At 33.5% G+C, this 18889-nt stretch overlaps 1 protein-coding gene across 2 annotated transcripts in view; it reads left to right on the top strand.

Annotated features, from left to right (window-relative positions):
• Positions 1 to 18889, top strand: part of LOC106459239 (tyrosine kinase receptor Cad96Ca-like) — a 60683-nt gene that overhangs the window by 25478 nt on the left and 16316 nt on the right. The window contains exons 4-6 of one of the 2 annotated variants that reach the window (XM_022387441.1): positions 15386 to 15436; positions 16930 to 17415; positions 18633 to 18767. In XM_022387441.1, the coding sequence (XP_022243149.1) occupies positions 15386 to 15436; positions 16930 to 17415; positions 18633 to 18767 (672 nt within the window). Of the gene's footprint in view, positions 1 to 15385; positions 15437 to 16929; positions 17416 to 18632; positions 18777 to 18889 lie in introns of both variants that reach the window. The other variant, XM_013918875.2, reaches the window with a different exon arrangement.

Here is an 18889-nt window from a genome sequence, read left to right as displayed (position 1 = left end):
CGTGACCCGATTTTAACGAAACTTGTTTTATTCTGTTTCTATTCTCATTTCATTACAAATATGGCGCTATTGTGCGCCGTTTTTGGTGTATTTAATTACAGACAAGCAAACAAACAAACAATCTCAGAGTTTTAGTAGTAAATAGATTTTACCTTTCATTGTGTCAAAAAACGTCGGTTATTTTTTAAATCTTAATACCAGTTCTTGTATTGGATTAATTCACTGTAGTAGAATTATATAGTTGGAGATACCTATCTGTTTAATAATAATATGCTTAAATAAAAATCGTCTTTGTTATTGTCTTGTCTTTTTTTATTTTTTTGTCAATAGTTTTAGTTACTTGACCAAAACCACCTTAGATTAGATATAAAAAAGGGTTTCAAAATACTGACTGTAAATAATGGAACGATACTTGAATAATAACTTCCTTCAAAATAGAAAATATTAGTGGTATCAGTCTCAGCCGTATTTTTTTTTCCATTTTGCTCAACATTGAACAATATTTTTGTCAATGTTGACTTTAAGGTAATAACATCTTAATATTTTGCGTTGTGAGTCCATTTCTTGGCAAAAAAAGTGCTTTGTGAAGTTATGGTCAACTCATCAAAGAATACAATTTTATTAAAGAGCAAATTAAGTAGACATATGCTTCAAACACCCAATGGTTCAGCAGTAAGTCTTCAGGCTAATGACGTTAAAATTGGGTTTCGATACGCATGGTGGGCAAAGCACAGGTATTCCATCGTGTAGCTTTGTGATTAAGAAGAACCAACCAATCATATGTCCGAAAGAAATCAAAGAAAAGTATTATCAGTTATTTTAGGGTCCCAAACACAATCACTTTGTGATTCATTCAAAACACAATTATAGAAGGCTATTAAAACGGTGAACCACTAAAAACACAGGTAAAGTAGTCCGCTGTCTTTCTTCTTCAAGCACATCTTATTGTCCTTACATTTACCTGCTTTTTAAAGCGTGATAAACTGAAAATTAAAAGCTTTTTCCTGTTGTCATCGCTTCGCAGTGAGCTTTATTAACTACTACTTCTTCAACTTATAATGAACTAAATTAATTGTATTTGACAGAAAGATAAACATTAAGGGAAATATACAATGCAGGAATTCAACTGAATTCTGTATAATTCAAAACTAAGTTTATAAACACCAGTAAATTTCTTCTATTATCATAGGCCCGGCATGGCTAGGTGGTTAATGCGCTCGACTCGCAATCTGAGGATCGCGAGTTCGAATCCCCGTCCCACCAAACATGCTCGCCCTTTCAGCCGTGGGGGCGTTATAATTTGATTGTCAATCCCATTATTCGTTGGTAAAAGAGTAGCCCAAGAGTTGGCGGTGGGTGGTGATGACTAGCTGCCTTCCTTCTAGTCTTACACTGCTAAATTAGGGACGGCTAGCGCAGATAGCCCTCGTGTAGCTTTGCGCGAAATTCATAACAAACAAATATTTTGAACATATTTAATAAAATATGTATACATGGATTTGGGATTATTAAAACAGTGTATCGAAAGATTGGGAGAGGAAAGGGGGTGCGTGCACACCCGTTGCCAATGGGTACAACGTCACTGCTTGCTCAAGCCCTTGTTATAGAAAAATAAGGAAAAGAGAAAAATTCCTGATTTTTGTTGTTGTTCTGAGATGAATTTTTCTTGAAAATAGTGGCATTGAAGCAAATATATATATATATATATAATTAATAATATTAATTCTTATGATTGTTCGAGCTCTTTAAAAGTTTTACATGATCTTGCCTTTTACCCAAGATATTAATTGTTATTATACATGATCAACTCAGCCTAAATTCTCTTCCAACTCATATTTTAGAGTTATTTAAATATAGTATTACATGTTTTGTTTTTGTATTTTTCAAACCATTTATTTTGCTTCTATATTTTTAGAATGTGATTGATCTGGATAGTTAATTCCTTGTTATAGCATTATTACTCAATATGTTGGACATGATGATATGGCTGTGCTGGTTCGATTTACAGCGGCCAAATGAAACCGGTTTGAAAATCCGGTTTATAAGCACTGTAATTCTGATTGGCTACTGTCCTTATCCTTGATGTGTGATTGCTGTTCGATAACTAGGCCATTGTCAGTCAGAATAAAAACATTGAAACGTATAATGCATTTATATGGAATGTCTGGGAACATTTTATCAGATCGCCCCATTTTTGGACAGAGTAATGAGGCCACACACCCTAGCATTTTTAGGAGGCTTCATAACACAAAGTACTTAAGATTGAAGATAACTGAATTTTCGGTTCACATCCTGCAGTCGTATATCTTACATTTTAAACACTAAAATTATATATATATATATATACATATTCTAAGAATCCATGATATATCAATCGCGTTGCATCTGCTGTAGTCAGTGTCACTTAGAAATTTAAAATAATAATAATATATACATATATATATAGATAATAAACGAATCTGAGCCAAGTGTATACCTATATATATATATATATACATACATAATTAAAGTACATAAGTATATAAACTCAATAGACAAAGCAAAGATCTATACCTACACGAAATCTAAATGTGGCATACGTGTACGAAAAGGTTAAAAGATAAAAACACGTGAATAAAAACGTACGCGTAAAAAAGTAAGAAATGTGAACAAAGAAACAAATTACAAAGATAAAGATAACCACAATAAAACATAAACATAAAATTTATAGCAAGGAAACATCTGAAACAGCTAGAACAACGAATCTCATACAATTTGGATGTAGGATTAGTTCGAAGAAGCAAAGTTTACACAAAAAACACGACGAACACACTTTGATGTTGCTTTGAGACAACAAGAACTTAGCACATAAAATTTTAAGGAGAGAAACAAGAATTATACACTTAGGAGTTGCATAAACGTAACAGACTTTACACAAACCCACACACACACGTGAATTAATGAATTAAAAATTATACGCGTATAGATATGGAATAAACAAGAGTTATGAACATGAAAACTGGATCGATAAAAAAAGCTTTAAACATAAATTAGATCGAAAAAACAAGCTTTAAACATAAATTAGATCGAAAAACAAGCTTTGAACGTAAATTAGACCGAAAAAACAAGCTTTGAACGTAAATTAGATCGGAAAAACAAATAAAAATTACTTTTACAAGGACATAGGGAAAAGAAACTGACATGCTAACCGAAAAGGTCTAACTATACCTAGTCCACATGTTAATAATGTGGGCGGTAACAAGGTTATAAATCCGGGATCGTAGAAACCCAGCATGAAGCCATCTGTGGAACCTTGAAATATCTTGTATACCAATTAACACGATGTAGAAACATATTATAAGCTATAATACGAAGTGTATTATGTAACAAATATGTCAATCTAATAGAAGCTTAACGTTTGCTGAAGACATTCATTTGATGCTACGAACAAATATAACTCTCTATGTTCCCTGAGGAAGACGCAGAGAAAAGGCTTTTCCTTCTGCCGCCTGATGTGTGCGAAGTTATGTGAGATTTATTTATGTAATTTAAGAGGATTTTGATAATTAAAAATAGCAGTCGTTCTTAGCCGTGTTTACAAAATTAAAAATACTGATCTAATGCTAAAAATAATAAAGTTACTTACTAAAATTACAGAACTTGACTGCATTTATAAATATATGTTGTCACCAGATGGCACGCTAGACAAAGACTATTTGATGTAATGAAGATAATTTTTTAATTCCGAGATAATAAATTTAATGTGGAAATTCTAGAAAACAATGAAGATATTTTGTTTGACGATGTTGCATCTCAGATGCTTAGAAGTCACTGAAGAGTTAGCTGATAATCAGTGCTGATTGAGTTAATAATAGCTGTAGAGTTAACTGATAAGCAGTGCTGATTGGATTAATAATAGCTTTAGATTTAACTGATAATCAGCGCTGATGGAGTTAATAATAGGTTTAGAGTTAACTGATTATCAGTGCTGATTGGGTTAATAATAGCTTTAGAGTTAACTGATAATCAGCGCTGATGGAGTTAATAATAGCTTTGGAGTTAACTGATTATCAGTGCTGATTGGTTTAATAATAGCTTTAGAGTTAACTGATAATCAGCGCTGATGGAGTTAATAATAGCTTTAGAGTTAACTGATAATCAGCGCTGATGGAGTTAATAATAGCTTTAGAGTTAACTGATAATCGGTGCTCACTGAGTTAATAATAGCTTTAAAGGTATGAAGTGTTCGACATGGACATCTTCGAAACACAGAATTATCCCGCAGTACGGTTAAATGAAATTCCTGAAAAACATTCATCACTAGTTTTAAAACATGGCTAAATATGTGTGTGTGTGTGTGCAATTACGTATAAATATTAATGTTGTTTGTTTATTTTACATAAAACATTCCTTAAATTTCGCTAAGCTGCAACTTTTCACTGAATATTGTTTTATCATCATTGATCTTTGCGATTCAGCATGTACACATGAATTTGCACCTTCGTGAAGACCGGCATCAACTTCTGCACTTTGATCCTTAACTTTGATTTTTGGAAACAACTGCACCATGACAACGCTTATTTTAATGCAGAATATATAATTACTTTGTGATATCCAAGCTGGGCACGTTTGTTTATGAAGAACAAACTAAAACGTATTTGATGTTTAAAACTTACCTGTTTTTTTAAATTTCTGGACTACTTTAAATCTTTTTCACTAACTCTTCAAGGTATTGAAAAAATTCCTCTCATCAACAGCCATAATGAATAACTAAAAAGATGTATAATCTTTTTGCCGCATGTTTTTCAATCTTATTTGGAGTTGTTTGTGCCATTTATTGCCAGTCTCAATTCATTGATAATAATTACATCAATTGAGCAGTTTCCAGTGGAGCAAAACAAGTGCGTGTCACAGTTCTATACCAAACAACCAGTGTGTGTGTGTGTGTGTCACAGTATAACTTTACGCAACACTACGTGTAACTAGAGCGTTAAGACTTGTTACTATATTTCCTAAATGAAATAGCCAGTACGAAAATATTCTTCGAACGGAAAGAATTACAACCGTGGTGTTATCAATTACTATATTTTCAGGCTTGCTTTGAAGTGTTATATTATGTAAAGATGTTGAGGGAACTTGGTAAGATCTACATATTTGGTATTGTATAAGTAGTATTTCTACACCGTGTCTCTAATCTTGCGTTTTCATTTGTTCATAATTTATTTTTCTATTGCTGCAAAAGGTACAGTGGCTCAGAGGTAATTCTAAAGGCTTATAATGGCAAAAACTAGGTTTCGATACCTGTGGTGGGCACAGCATAGCTACCCCATTGTGTTGCTTTGTGTTTAACAGCAAATAAACAAAACCATATCAAATGGTTGAATAAATGCCTCATATAACACACGAAACTGATAGACTTGTAAAGTCTTGGTTCATTGAATCGCTCTAGACACGATGTTTGGCATTGAATGAAAAGCTTTTCATTTGGCATATTTAATAAATTTGAGTTTAGTGTAAAACACGTGTACTTAAAAAGACGGCAAGAATTCTAAATAAATATGTAGTTCCACTCGATCACCGGCTCGTGACCAGCCAAAACTTGTGCGTTCTTAAGTGCATTCCCATGTTACGCGGGGTAACTTGAAAACAACTTTTATGCCTTAAACTTAGTCGAATAAAAATGAAAAGAAAAAACGCTGACAGTGATTTATACTTGACCTCGGGGTAAACTCTAGGACTCAGAGTAAGGGGCTTGAATAGAGGTCTGCAATTATTTTTGACCTTGAATTCTAAAAGCATCTGTTTCATCCTCCTTAATGTTAGGCAGTGCCCGCGAAAAAACAACGCACTGTTTTTTTTTGTTTTTTTTTCTCGATGTTGTTTTCTTAGGACTTATATTTCAAATACAGTAATTTAAAGCAATTAATGGGGTAATTCTGCCTGTTTTATAGTTAAAAACCTAGAAGAGATCGTGTAAAGCATAAGAGATGCATGATCTTGTTGAAAGTGTGAATAGTGATTTTTCTGTGGTTAGAGTGTGCATCTTGCAGTCCATGTCCCATTACCGAAAAAACAAATACGCTCTACACGATTCGGTGTAACAAGAGTAGCCCAATTGTTGGTGGTGGATGTCGTTGACTATTGGTCTTCTATCACCTTATTTGAGACGGCTAGCACAGATAGCGCTCGTATGGATTGGCGCGGAATTCAACAAATAAACGAAAAACTGGGATTTCTACCTTCAAATCGAGGGTGTCCTCGTTGATATCTGTTTACTACATTTGTATTGGAGTTGTGTATATTAAACTACGTTAAAATTTTCGTCAATTTATACCTTTCATGAGGGTTCATTTACAGATGACAGAATATAAGATTGTGATTTAGTATATCATACGAAATAGTTATTGTTTTGTTACCCAGCTCATTTATGTTGTTCTTTTATCTCTTTACATTAAATATTCTTTACTATTACTGAAGTTATGTAGGTTGGCAGAATGAATTATGCGTCATTTGCAAAATAATGCTGACAGAAAAGTTATTGATAGCATCTGATACGAAGCTGTATACAAATAAATATCGAAATACCCACAGGAAATGCCTTTGATTTAAATGTATGGTGTTGTTGTTTTTCATTATTTTGATTGGCCATTGAATAAATTACGGCGCGATTGGTTTTTCGTAGTACATCAATATATCGCGACAGTAACAGATACGCCCAAACGCTGATTACAAATCTGACAAGAATCGTTTTTGATGGATAGAGTAGACTTGCAAGAAATGAAGGTCAGACACTGTGGACAAGAAAAACGATAACGTCTATTACATGCCTGTTGCCATGAGTCATTGGACAGCATTTTCTAGTTGAAATTTTACTTGGGAGAGAGTAATTGGACAGTGGTTGTTGCTATGTTACACTGACAACCAATGACCATATCTCCAGCTTGAAACCCTTCTTGTAGAAGAAAGACACCCTTCTTGCCTCCGATTGCAGTTATTTGCATTAAAGTCGACTTCCAACAGGGTGATTTTTATGCGGGTCATAAAAATAAATATAGTACTAACCTCTCCTTTCATTAATAGAGCATCTTGTGAACACATTATAGACTGCTGTAAGTTAAACTGATAAATTGTAATTAGATTTTCCTTTGTCTAATGGGTTCGATCCCCCTCACACCAAACATGCTCGCCCTTTCAGCCATGGCGGCCTTATAATGTGACGGTCAATCTCACTATTCGTTGGTAAAAGAGTAGCCCAAGAGTTGGCGGTGGGTGTTGATGACCAGCTGCCTTCCCTCTAGTCTTACACTGCTAAATTAGGGACGGCTAGCGCAGATAGCTCTCGTGTAGCTTTGCGCGAAATTAAAAAAACAAACAATCCTTTGTCTAATTTAAGCTTCTGTATACATATATATACACACACATAGCACTTCTCAGTTGGAGATTATTTAGGATAAAACATTTTATGATGAAACACATTTTTTTTAATTGATGTCGTATTGTCACAGCTAATTTAAATACGGCCAAGCTCTCAGAACAATATAAGGGCTGTATAGACTAAAGGACATCTGACGGAAGTCACCACTCCCCACTATAGAACAAAGGACAACCTATTTTGTTTTATATGTTTTGTATGTTAATTTCCGATATGTAATGATAATAGCACATTCTATGATATTTGGCATCAAATCCAAATAGATCAGGGTATGAGAGCATTCTTTGCGGTATCTCATCATCCATTCTTTCCTCAACAGCTGATAGGACACAAGGCCGTGTTGCAGCTTCTGTGTCAGTATTGAGTAAAGTGAGTTTATTGCCTTTTTTATCATCAACGTGAAGTAGAGTTCACGTACGTTAAAGCTTGTAGTAGCTAGCTGTCTTGCTAAGTCTACGAGACTCAAGAACACATGTTTACTGATAGAGAGTACTGAAAAGTCAGATGTCATCTGACGTTTCTGTTTGATGACTACTTGTTGTGTTTATTGGTGTATTTTACCTTTTAACTTTTGTAAAACAAGAGTTTGCACTTAAGATTCAAAATATTACATTTCACTGGCCACAAAAATTCACAAGTTTCATTTCTGTGAGTTTCAATTGCATCCAATAGAGAAAGTAATCCTTCCTGTGTTGGAATTTCTAATGGCTAAATTGTCTTTGGTGCTATAGACTTCGAACAAATTATGCAGTATTAATCATCCACTACATTGAAAGTCAGTTGTTTTACTTTTTTATTATATACTGGTGCATATTCGTGATTTCCACTTGAAAAAAAAAACAAAAAAAACAACAGATTCTACCAAAATTATATCAAGTGTAGCTATTTCTAAAATCAAATAGTTTATTGTGTTAAATGTTTTTGTTGTCATAAATTTAGTCCCCTAATATGTGGGTAACTTTTATATAATAGAAGTTTTTCAGATTTGTTATCTAGTTAAAACTCATTTAAAACACAGAATACTTATTGCTTTCCACAAGTTCCAATGGCTTTGAACAACCAAAATCACGCGAAGGTGATAAGTTGACATTCAGAAAACTACCAATGCAGCATATTGGCAGTAAGTGTGCGTTCTGTCTTCCATGGTGTTTTATGTTTCTGATAAGTTTTATGAAATGGTAAGCGAAATATATTTGTGATATTAATGACTTTCTTTCTCATCACAACGCTTACTGGAATATTTCGAGAAAGAGCGCTGCGTAAAATATGTTTGAGCTATCTTTATTATACTGTGTGAGTACAAAGACGCTATCAGTTTAAGACTGAAAACTACCTTCCCTTACAGAATAAATGAGCCTTACTTTACCTGTCAAAGAGAGTAAAAAAGATCGATCTTGATGCACACACAAAGAGCGAATCTTTACCACTGCCTCCAAGCGCTCCCGGATCTTGTACGAACTAATTGTCCATTTTTTGCCCATAGATATGTATTGTACACTCTAATGGCGGTGTTTTGCACGTGCAATGAAAAATACCACGTGCCATTTGCACTGCTTGTTCACGAGCGCGTTTATTCAGGTTTTGGGAGTGGTCGTATCCTTGGAACGCGGCAATGCTAGATCCTGTTCAGTTTAAAATGGTATTTTATGTGGCTTCACAGTTGATGCTATATCCAAGACCTGGCCTACGTAATGTTACTCTATTTAACATCTTTACCAACTCTGACAATTAAACTCTTCCTCTTAATGTTTACATCTCTCTTGTTCGTTATGATCACGTAGTAAGAAGTTCATATTGAATTTGTAAAAAAAATAACAACACAAAAAAACAACCTCTTCTGTGCATAAAAAACGAAAAGAAAAACAAATATACTATTATAAACCTATTTCAAATTACAATGCATACAACTGTTGAATATTAAACAATTAGGGTTAAGTAGAAGTATGAATGTTAAGATTAAACATACCTACCTCCATTAAACAGGTGACAGTCTTACTCTTTATTTCTAATTGAACCATAATAGGTCAGTATAATTCATTTCACATCTGGATATAATTTTTCATTTTGTTTCAGCGATCTGTATGAAATTCGTTTTCTTCGTGGCTCTAGCTGCATTGGGTTGTTAATTAAAAGCTAGCAACCATTTACACTTTGGCGTATTGTGTTTGATATTTCGACTAGTTATGATGTAAAATTATAGAGTTAAATCAGTTAATTGATTGGATATGCAACAGAACTGACCACAGTAGTAAAGATTTTCGAACGAGCAGAGTGCGGGAAACGCTAATGTGGTGTCTCTTCTTTCGCGATTTTTAATTTTACAGTTATTTTGCTATAAAGTAAAGAAAATATAACTATACCGTGTAAATGAATTATTTATTGGGAATTATGTAAAAAATGTTAAAACAACAAGAAAACATTGTAAACACAGAGAGAAGTTTCCGTGTCATTACAAAATTTCTGAATTCAAATTATGTTTGTTTTAAGGCGTTTCCTTCCTTTAGGTCACCCACTGGGACAGCGGTAAATCTACGAACTTATAACTTTAAAATCCACGGTTCGTTTCCCTGCTGTGTACATAGCATATATTCCAATGTGGCTTTGCTCTACAAAAACGTCCATTCTTTAGAAGGGCGTATATTTTTTCTTTAAAAGAAGTTAAACAAATAAGAAAGTTTATTTAATATTCATAGAGATGTGGATAGAAGTTACTCCAAATAATTTTACATAGTAGCTGGAATTTTACGGGCTCTGCCCAATCCTCAAGCACCAGAAAAGGGCAGATCCTTAATTTCCACTCTTTAAAACTATTCGAACTTTGAATAATCTGAATTAACCATAAGTTGTCCCAAATTTACGTGCAATATCTTGACAACTGTTGTCAGTAACGTAGTCAATTACGATATAAACTACGTCATATCTTCCCACAATACTTATATACACATCGGGTTTATAGAAGCTAAGCTAACTAAAATAAACTGAGAAGATTACAGTTACGAAAGAATGCGTAAAATCAGAGTGATCACTTCGATTCACTGATTAATGTTCGCTGTAGCTAGCTGCTGTCACAATCGCTGATGAAATTACGCAATTAGAAAAAGTCAATCATCTGCTGGATGCCATTTTATCTTTGGACTTACATTGTTTGAATTTTGGATCCTCCTCACGTTAAGCATTAATTCATCAGAACGAATTATTTGTAGGGGCAAGGGAGCTTGTTCTCCCCCCAATCTTTTTCTCGAGAAATACCCCAAATATCGGTCATGTATGTAATACATTCATTAAAGTAAAATAAAAAATATATGAAAATATAATTTGTACTAAATAAAAAAAATCACATTCCATTCACTTGGCTTTAGCCTAAGTCACGTGACCATTAATTAAAATATACAGTGAATATTTCAGTTGAATATAGTTTTTAATATTTTAGGTTGAAATCATTGATAAGTAAAAAAAAAAAAGTGTCCCACGGTGGGTCAGCGGTAAGTTTACGGAGGTAAAATGCTAAAATTCGGGTTTCGATTCCATGCGGTGAAAACAGAGATAGCCTAGTGGGGTCTTTCTATAAAACAAAACGAACAAACTTTTGACATAAGAACAGTGCAATATGTAAGAGTGTGAAGACATTTGGCATAAACTTTCAACACCGGCAGCATGGAGAATAATGATCTGATTACCATCTGTTATAAACAAGTTTCAGTTTTCTTACTCTTGGCACAAATTTGGTGTAGGGAACTCGGTGTCATCAAAAAGATGGACATTTTCCTTAGTATCTAAAGATTAATGTGCTATGAGTGGGGGAATCTCTAAGTCCCCACAGTAATACTAATCTAAATAAATTAACGTTAGTATGTCTAACCATCTTTTCGTTATACGTTTCCACATTTCTTGATCAATCAGCACCAAACTGACACAGTGATATAGGATGACATGAGGAGGGTGGACCCCCCATCTAATTTCATGTCGAATATCGGAAAAACCACCAAATCAGCACAACTTGACACAGTGATACAGGGTGGCATGAGGAAGGTCATGGACGGGGGGGGGGGGTTTGAACCCCCCATCTAATTTCATATTGATAGAATTCTTTAAAACAGTATGTCTTTTTTTCAGTATTGGTACCTTTATGTATTTCTATTGCACTTTTAATGTTTATTATGTTAAGAAAAAATAGAAGCACTATTTCCTATCTTTTGTTGCAAACGAGATTTCATTTCACCTGTCCAACGGACGGATACTTCAGCTAGTAACTAATATAAAAAACTTTTATAATCTAACTTCATTCAATTCACAGTTATTGTCACTCCAGTACGTTAATCTCGCTTAAACATTACATTGCAATCAACACAGTCCTTGGAAATTAAAGCTTTGACTAGATTTATCCTTAATACCTGTTGATTATTTTTATGTTACTTCACTTGTCCAACCTGAATTACGAGCACTTGCGAAAATTAGTCTGCCATCTTTTGAATGGAAAATTACACCATAAACAAGAAACACGAATTCACTTTCCTCATAATCAACATTTTATTTGTGTCAATGAGTGTAAATAAGCATTCGACCAGTCGCAAGATCTCGATGTCTTCGTGCCATTTAACAGACATATCCAGACATTGAAGAGACATAAAAATTGTCCTCACAGTGAAAATACAACTCGCATATCGCTATTTATTTTTATTTTATGAAACGTCGCTTTTTAGGGCATATTCTCTCATTAATAAGAATATTCGAATAACAAGAAAATAGTATGGTCAACAATTACATATCTGGTGCTTCAAAACTTGTATCGCATTAAATATAATTTGAAAAGATTATAATAAAGATAAGTAACTTATTGAGGCTATATATTTATGAACTGTTTATGATAAAGGTTTATACAATTTAAACTTGGATCCTAAATATGTTTCCAAACACACATCTATGTGTTCATAGGGGATTTTTTCAGAGGGGAGGCTGTACAATTTTTGCCCGAATGAGGCTATGAGCGAGACTGTAAGAAACTTCTGCTACCAGGTTTTCCGAATGAAGGTAAAAATTGCCCAAATCACCATATTTTCTACTTCTAATTTTGCCCGAATGGCCGTATGCATTGAAAAACTGGGGGACTACCCCCCCCCCAATCTCGTACACCTATGTATGTGATTATCACTATTGGTAATTTGTGAACGTATGAACGTTTCTAGACAGATTATCGTATTCAGGAGACCCATATTATCTTGTTACAGGGAAACTGAAATTCACATGCTGACTAGTATAAGCCATTTCATTTCTTGACGTTTCCATTTTACAACATAATGAAAGTATAAGGATATAAGACCTCAAGGTGTCCCTTTGGTTCATCTAGCGGAACTGATGGGGCTATGAAATATAAATTAATGTTTTGTAGAGTTTATGCTATGACAGGTGTATACATTGTTTCTTGCTTTCTTCCAAAATTATATGACAACCTATTCATCCATTTGTAACAAGTTTTATGTTTTTTGTTATTTTTTTTTATACAAAGATCTAACAACTTAACTATCAAGGGTTTTATAACATATTTTTATTTAGAACACTACTGCTTTCTTGGCACAAAATTTATGTTGATTACACTTGATAGTCTCTACACTTTATCTTTGTCACTCCATCGTAATTTTGGCTCTCGTCATGACTTAAGGGAAGGTCATATAAAGTATGTGAAGGTCAAGGTATTAAGCGGTATATACAAAATGTATTTTGGAGAGTATTAATTTCGTTGATGTCTTGTCTGTTTTAACTTTACCTTTGCATGTTACTCATATCCAAAACTACTGTGTAGTTTTTTTTTATAGAGCTCATTCTATTGCAAATAATTTATTGGTCTTATCGCTTTTCACTACAACTATAAAATATTACTTTAATTTTATGAAGAATCGTGCAGAGGCGAAACCTTTCTGTATGAATTGTAATTCGCTTAAAAGCAATTAAAACTGTCATAATGTTTTAAAAAGGATTACAAATTGCAATTTTTTTCAATCCTAATTGTCGTGAGAGTTAGATTTAAATAATAGTTATTACTTGCACCATATAAGTAATAACTTTAGCAATTATAACTTTGTTCGATTCAATACACGAAGGATAAATATTTAAATATATCAGAAAATTATAATTCTCTTTTGTTGGCAACTGCATAATATTATATAAAATGCTTTAAGAACTTCATATTATTTATAACGTTTATATTGCAAACTTGTGCATATTTTAAAAACAATTTAACATTATCGAACGTTTGAATATCAAATGTTTACATTTTTAAACGTTAGTTCGATGTTTATTTGTATGACCCTATGTTATTCAACCACACTTCCAAGAATGGTACAAGAAATATGTGAATTTAAACAATACATCAGTTGCTATGATTAATTATGTTAAAAAAGTTAACAAAGTTTATATGGGTGTGATTTAATCTAGCGTTTGTAATAAAATCACCATAAATGCAGGAGGTAACAATCGTAGTTATATATAACTTGTATCCAGATTAATTGCACATGAAACTTACAATTTCATACGACACACACACACACACACTTCTATATAAGTCTGAAGGCTTATAACTCTAAAAATTAAGTTTCGATACTCATGGTGGGCACAACACATATAGCTTATTGTGTAGCTTTCTGCTTAACAACAAAAACAGATCTTAACAACAGATCAAATATTAGGACTTAAACGTCACTCTTATAACACACCCTTGGCTCCAAACTGCTGAGCGTGCAATGGGTTAAATTGGGGCGGAACGGTCCGAAACGTAGTTTCACCTTTTTAGGTTTCAAGCCATTAGCGTACCTGATTTTCTGATTGGAATGTCAAAGAGGATCACAAAATCCCAAGTTAACCACTGGGAGTATGATTTGTTTTAGCGAACCATGGAACCTTTGAACCACAGTCCGGCACGCTAACCGATGGATCACACCCGGTCCACGCGACAACTGGAATTCATTTGTGATTGTAAAATGTGTAACGACGTTCTGAATATAGATGAAACATTAAAGATAGTAATGACATGTTGTAAATACGTTTGTGTACGTTGAGTGTCATATTAAGTAAAATGGAATGCGGACAATAGATATTGGTATGATTAAAATAAAGTCCAGAAGGTATGATTAAAGTTCAGAAGTTATTGAAGGCGCTCGTTGAATTCGGGATTATAGAGACCAAAGGTCGATCAAAGCAAACATAAAAATCTAGAATCAGAGATCATCGTCATTGCTTTCTTCTTCTTTTTTTTTTAATTATGTTTTGAAAACCTAGGTGTTCTTACTTGACAAGCTGCTGAAAGGGTTGCTATTCTAGTAAAGTAGTTTTTAATGCCTTATTAGGCCTACTTCTTGAAAGACAAGGCGATGAACAGAAGTAGTAGCAAACCTCAAAAGTTTGTTCTGCTGCTCCATGACAATGCCTCAACTCAAACAACTGAAGTGGTTAAGACTGCTTTTTTTATGACATTGGTTCTAAGAAATTCTTCGAACTTTACAGCATGTGTATATATTTTTCTGCCTTTTACGTGAAACTTGAAAATTTACTGAAAGGTACAAGAGAGAGATAAGTAGCTTAAGGTCAAGAACTAAATGTGACCTTAGCAAATATCTCGAACTCTGGACACTTCCAACTTTCTAATAGAATTATTTACTCATTTCACTTGTTATCATTAAAACTGCTTCCTTGAATTAAAAGTGTTTTTATGCGACATGCTTAGATGTGGCAATGAAATGAGAGTTTAAAATGACGTAAAACTCGGAGAATTTTTGTTTTTTCAATGTTCGCTTGTCTACTTGTTATTCAAACCGAGTACTGAAAATGAAAATAATTTAGTCTTCGTGCGTGAAAATTCAGTAAAAGACGCGAAAAGTTTACCTTCACGACTGTAAGTTCTATATCTATATTTTGTTTGTTTTTTCGTCATTTTAAAACAGTTTTGTGTAGAATTGTTACATGTTATTATTATTTATTTTTCAGGCTGGAAACGATTACTACTTGTTCATCACAGCTAACGATGGTCATCAAACGGTAAGAGGGAAATTTTGAAATAATCATAAATAATTTGGGGAAAAGATGGGGAAAAGACAATTTTTAATCTCTCATCAAACAGACAAGAATAATCATGCAAAGTCTTGAGATCATCTCACGTGAAAGCTCATAATTATAAGTATTGCGACATACACTGTTTAAAAAATAAAATAAACTTAATAATTATTAAGTAAGAAATCGATAATCTTCCTATATTACAATAACATGATGAGCTAACTTGTTCAAAACAATTATAATTTTGGCTTCCAGATACTTCTTTAATTAAAATGTTGTTCCAGTAAGCAATTATTAACATAATATACACTAGTATGTGAATTCGCTAGAATTTAATGAACCCGTTAGGTAGCGTTTCTTCAGTTGCTACAAAGTCATATATTTCCTGTTTCCATGCCAGTTTTTTTTCAATCACTGTTGACGTAAATTTAAATATTTACTTTCGGATAAACTCGTACTCAAAACCTTTTGTGTTTTGTATTTAGCTGATATCAATAAAAATCATAAAATTATTTTTTTTTCCAAAACGTATGTTTTAATTTTTAAAATATTATAGAGGGTGAATATTAATATTGTAGTTTTAAAATGAACCGTAAGCCTAACATATAAACACCTTTACATTCTCTAATAAATGTAAATAGCATGATTATGAATGGTAGTTACGTCAAACATTATTAGATTTCGGTCGTGCAAATTTGACGATCAACGACCCTAGTGACGATTACTTTTGGAACTGGAATCGCCTTTTTCATTCGTCTCGTTAGTCCATTTACTAACTATTTGACATACATATTTATTTATTTATGGTTTAGTGCGTAATGTTTTTAATCCATTTCAACTTAATACAACTGGGCAATACCAATCTGCTCCCCAGTGGCACAGCGGTATGTCTGCGGACTTACAACGCTAGAAACCGGGTTTCGATACCCGTGGTGGCAGATAGCCCATTGTGTAGCTTTGTGCTTAACTTCAAAAACAAACAACAAAAACAATAATGCAACTGGATCCAATAGGTATTATATTTTGCTGTTTTTCACCTTTTGGGAATATTGGAAATGAAGTCTAATTCTAAGTCGGGTCTTCAACATCAATAATACTGTAAAGTCTATTATACAGCTGGATAAAACTAATAAATGGCTAAAGGCTTACCATTTATGGATTATTTATCTTATTTATTTCTATACAACTGATATAAATTTAGCAAACGTGTATATTTTGTTTTAAGAAAAAAAAATCAACGAATTATCAAAAGGTCTAGAAGTACTACAATTTTTTCGTAGTTTTGAAACCAAGAATTATAAAGTAAAAAAAAATAAAGGTTGGCAGAAGATGTTTTGTAGCGAGCCAGAATATCACCCATGTAACTGTTAAAGACTTTTCATGCAAACTAAATATAACTTTACTTCATCAACAACATTTTTCTAATGTATAGGACGCCTATAAACATTTTAACTAAAGAAATATTTTTATGTATACAGTCCAAGATTGAAGTTTATGTACGAATACTGAAGCCTAATGATAGTCCTGAAGAAGGTTATCCTATCGATGATTTCTCCATTCATGGGAAGCCAGATAAAGGAACGGGGCGTCGGCCCTTTCCGCCTTATCAGCCGAATCCTGCCTCCTATCCCTTCTTACCTAACCCCCCCACCGTTGTCCCTTCCCCAATCAAACCGCCCCAGACGATATCCCCCATCACTTCGCAGCCCCCCAAAATCACTGCCTCCACCCCCTCAATTACCTCCACCTCCATCTCTTCCTCTACCGAAGGAAGCGGAACAACAATACACCCTGGCGGTTCGAAAGAGGGCACTGCTGGAGACGGCAAGAATGAGGGAACGCAAGGAATCAATATAACAGCAACTGTGTTGCCAATTGTAGCCATACTAGGATTTGCTCCACTTGTAGCTTTCTTATTTTGGATGTTTTATCGAAAATGTCTAAACAGAGAAAAAATCAAACAGGTAAGACTTTATTCCGTATAATTTATTTACTATCCACTAGACTGTCTTATAATCATCTCTCTAAAGCCCGTATCGTTTAAAAATATCTTGAGTTTTATACTTGTGGGTTTAGTGAGACGTCAATCAACATGGATGAAAAATCCCAAGTACAAGATTGAGGAGGCCAAAGTATTTAACTTATACAATATACAAGTATTTTATGAAGCTACAAACATATTACTTAGATTTATAGACTTTATATACCATATTTCCAGTAAACTACGATAAAAATTAAAGCACTACGATGTGGAAAAGCAACAACGATAAAGAAGGGAAATTTTAATCTTTCGTCAAACAGTTTAAGCTGCTTAAGATAAGGGCTTTATTAGGCCTAAATGCTGAAACTTTCTCTACCCGTTTTTTGACTCGTCTGAGACATGAAGTCCAAGTATTATAGAATCTGTCAGACGCATCTACGGAAGGCTTCGGCTTTTAAGAGACAGTATTAAACTAGTCAACCAGGGAAGTAAATTTGCGACTCCAATTTGTATGAAACCCATACCCACACGTTATAGTATTCTGTAAGAGTTTCGTCTATCATTAGCACTACAAATGGAAATGAATAATCGTTACATTTTCAGAGTGACTCACACAGTAATCGCAGTTGTTACATTTATTTGTTTAACACCGAGGTTTCATCAATCACAGTTATAGCCTTCTACCTACAGAAACACAAGACCTCCGCCATTGTTTTAGTTACACACGACCAGAACACCCAATAAATATGATTGTGTTGGTAATTTACAAACACAAAAACGACCATTACTAATGCTTTACCAACTAAAAGAAAAGAACAAAAAATCGTAACCATTAGTGTTGTTTTGGTTATCTATATATAGCGGAAAATAATTATTATGGTAACTAAAATCGCAACTGTAATCTGACTTGATAAAAGCGAAAAAACTTGGCAATAGCAAAAATAAAAAACTCTTTGATAACTGATTTCTTATCATCTAAAACTAAGTATGCTATTGATCTTTAAAAAATTCATTCAAAAATATTAGCATAAATGCTACCCTATCAATACCATTTGTAATTATTAATTACTGATTGTTTTAGATTGAAACGAAAAACCCTTGTACACAAAAAAAAGTTGATCTTATAATTTCTTATCCAAAATCGATGTTTTTAAAACCATTTTTCTTCAAACAAGTAAATATCACATTTTATTTATGTAGCATAAAAAAGTTCAGGACCAAACCCAAAGTGAAGTGACGGATGACCTTAACCTTAATCTGCACCCAAATACCCTCTATCATCAGCGGTCAAGAAGAGCTTCGTCTAATCGTTATGAATCTGGGGAGCTTACAGGAGTAAGTTCGGTAAATACTAACGCGATTCAATGAAACTTATTATCATAAATATCATTTAAGCCAAAGTATGTTTAAAAATTTCTGCTGTGATGTGAATGACTATTTTTTGTTGTTGTTGTTGT

Source organism: Limulus polyphemus, unplaced genomic scaffold (genome assembly GCF_000517525.1).
Source record: "Limulus polyphemus unplaced genomic scaffold, Limulus_polyphemus-2.1.2 Scaffold1, whole genome shotgun sequence".
Taxonomy (NCBI): Eukaryota; Metazoa; Arthropoda; class Merostomata; order Xiphosura; family Limulidae; genus Limulus; species Limulus polyphemus.
Note: the sequence above shows the minus strand (reverse complement) of the source record. Positions and strands in the feature narration are given on the sequence as shown.